This window comes from Penaeus japonicus, unplaced genomic scaffold (assembly GCF_977035675.1).
Source record: "Penaeus japonicus unplaced genomic scaffold, GWHDUDI00000001_assembly GWHDUDI00000016, whole genome shotgun sequence".
NCBI lineage: Eukaryota > Metazoa > Arthropoda > Malacostraca > Decapoda > Penaeidae > Penaeus > Penaeus japonicus.
This window is the reverse complement of record NW_028234418.1, coordinates 2,573,973-2,576,472: the sequence shown is the minus strand read 5'-3', so window position 1 is coordinate 2,576,472 and position 2,500 is coordinate 2,573,973. Positions and strand designations below refer to the sequence as shown.

General features: G+C 30.7%; 1 protein-coding gene across 1 annotated transcript in view; it reads left to right on the top strand.

The window, feature by feature from the left end:
- Window positions 1-2,500, top strand: part of LOC122256102 (astacin-like metalloprotease toxin 2) — an 8,273-nt gene that overhangs the window by 5 nt on the left and 5,768 nt on the right. The window contains exons 1-2 of the mRNA XM_043020563.2: window positions 1-232; window positions 2,057-2,314. The exon at window positions 1-232 is cut by the window's left edge and continues 5 nt beyond it. Coding sequence (XP_042876497.2) covers window positions 79-232; window positions 2,057-2,314 — 412 coding nt within the window. The 5' untranslated portion in view covers window positions 1-78. The remainder of the gene's footprint in view (window positions 233-2,056; window positions 2,315-2,500) is intronic.

The following is a 2,500-nucleotide window of genomic DNA, read 5'->3' as shown; positions in this document are numbered from 1 at the left end:
TTTCATTTCTATTTACAGTTACTAGTTATTATCTAGAAGTTCTTCAGTGTTAATGTAAAGGGGAAGTTCGGACATTAAATGTTAAATATATCGTTCTTTCCTCAATTGTTCAAAAAGAGCAAAGGAATGAAACAGTGCACAGTGACACATTTCCTTCTCCTGTTCATCTTCGTTACAATTATTCGAACTGCCGCCGGAGCGAGTATGTGCGGTCGTGGTGGATGTCCTGAAGGTAAGCCGCTCGATTTTGTGTACGTAGAATATATATATATATATATATATATATATATATATATATATATATATAGAGAGAGAGAGAGAGAGAGAGAGAGAGAGATGTAGATACATATACAGAGATATAGACATATACATGTCCATTTATCTCTCTCTCTCTCTCTCTCTCTCTTTATATGTATATATATATATATATATATATATATATATATATATATATATATGTATATATAGATAGATTGATAGACATATATATATATATATATATATATATAGATAGATATCTAGAGATATAGACATACATATATATTTATTAATGAGAACTACATACCCATTTATCTCTCTCTCTCTCTCTCTCTCTCTCTCTCTCTCTTTCTCTCTCTCTCTCTCTCTCTATATATATATATATATATATATACATATATATATATATACATATACATATATATATATATAAATACATATATATATATATACATATACATATATGCACATACTTGTGAGGGTCAAAATCTAATTTCCAAATATCAAAAGTTTAACAAGAAGCAACAATGCAATGAACCTCAAGCGCTGCAATCAGGAATACCATTAATACCAGTGGCAATTTTCCTTTCTACGAAGCCCAGAGGTTAGACCAATTAGTGTTGCTAGAGAAAATTTCCAACTAAACAAGAAATACTATTCAATATGATACCTAGCAATTATCGCTACACACTATTGAACATAGCTATGGCTGATGAGTGGTTTCCATTCCATCATATCAAAGTCATTATCAAAATTGATAAATAGACTTAGGAAATTTGATAAAATATCATCATCGTTTTTCTTTTTTTTATGTATATCATCGTCAATTTAATTTTCATATAGTTATTGTTATCATTGTTATTATTGTTGTTATTATTATTATCATTATTATAATTATGATTATCATTATTGTTATCATTACTATCATTACTATCATTACTATTGCTTTTGTTGATTTTAGCATTACGATCATTATCATCTTAGTCATTACTATCATTATCATTATTACCATTATCTTTGCAATTATCATTATCAATATTAGTATCCTTCCTTTTATCATCACTATTATTATTATTTTCATTATTATCATTATCATTATTGTTATCATTATCATTATCATTATTATTATTGTCATTATTATTATCATTTTCCTCATCACCATTTATATAATTTTATAATCCAAATTATTATTTTTTTTATCAAAATTCTCATTATCATGACCATTATCATGACTATCATAATAATCATCATTATCACTGCTGGCATCATAATAGTTACTGGCGTCATAATAGTTATCATGATTACTAATTTTGATAATTAAAATCATTATTATCATTACTATCAATATTTTCATCTTTACTCTTATGATTATAATGGTGATACAAATAATGATTAATTATTGTTATTGCAATAACGATAATGCTAGTGATAACAGTAACCAACAAAGGTAATGATAATGGCAATAATACTAATACTGATAAAAGGATGATAATGATAATAATGATAACAATGATAATGATAATACTAGTGGTAATAGTAATAATGACAAATCCGAATCACAGTAGTAATTATAATAGTAATGATAAGAAAGAGAATGATAGTAATGATGATAATAACAATGAGGGTAATGATAATAATAACAATTATATTACTAATGATAATAATAATGATACTGATATTGATAATAACGTTGATGATAATAACAATAATAATAATGATAATAATGATACTGCTACTGTTACTACAAATGGTAACCATGATTATCAATACCACAGTTATCACCCTTCCTATTCCTCAGTCCCTAACCACGACCGCATCCCGGCAGGCCCTCAGCCCGCGAGACAAGAAAGTGAAAGCGAGGAAATACTCGGGTTCATCGTCGGAAATCAGGACTTCTACGCCAGGGACCTTGAGTACGAGAACCCCTTAGACGAGTGGCTGGATCACAAGGGCGGCTCGGACTGGGGTAGGATGATCATGTTTCAACGCCGGTATGTCATCTCGCCTTGGCCGGACGCGGTGATTCCGTACGTCGTTTGGGGCGACAAGAGAACGAGTGAGTGTGTGATGTGAAACGTTGTGAGACGAGGGGGGGGGGAGGGGGGGGAAGGCTAAGTTCCTGAGGTTATGTGGGTTCAGATTAATGGGGTTCATTATGAAGGTTGGATAGCCGGGGGAATTAAAGGTTGATTGTAGTATTGTTGCAATGTCGTCGATGGTTTGTATAAACGGGTATTGTAGG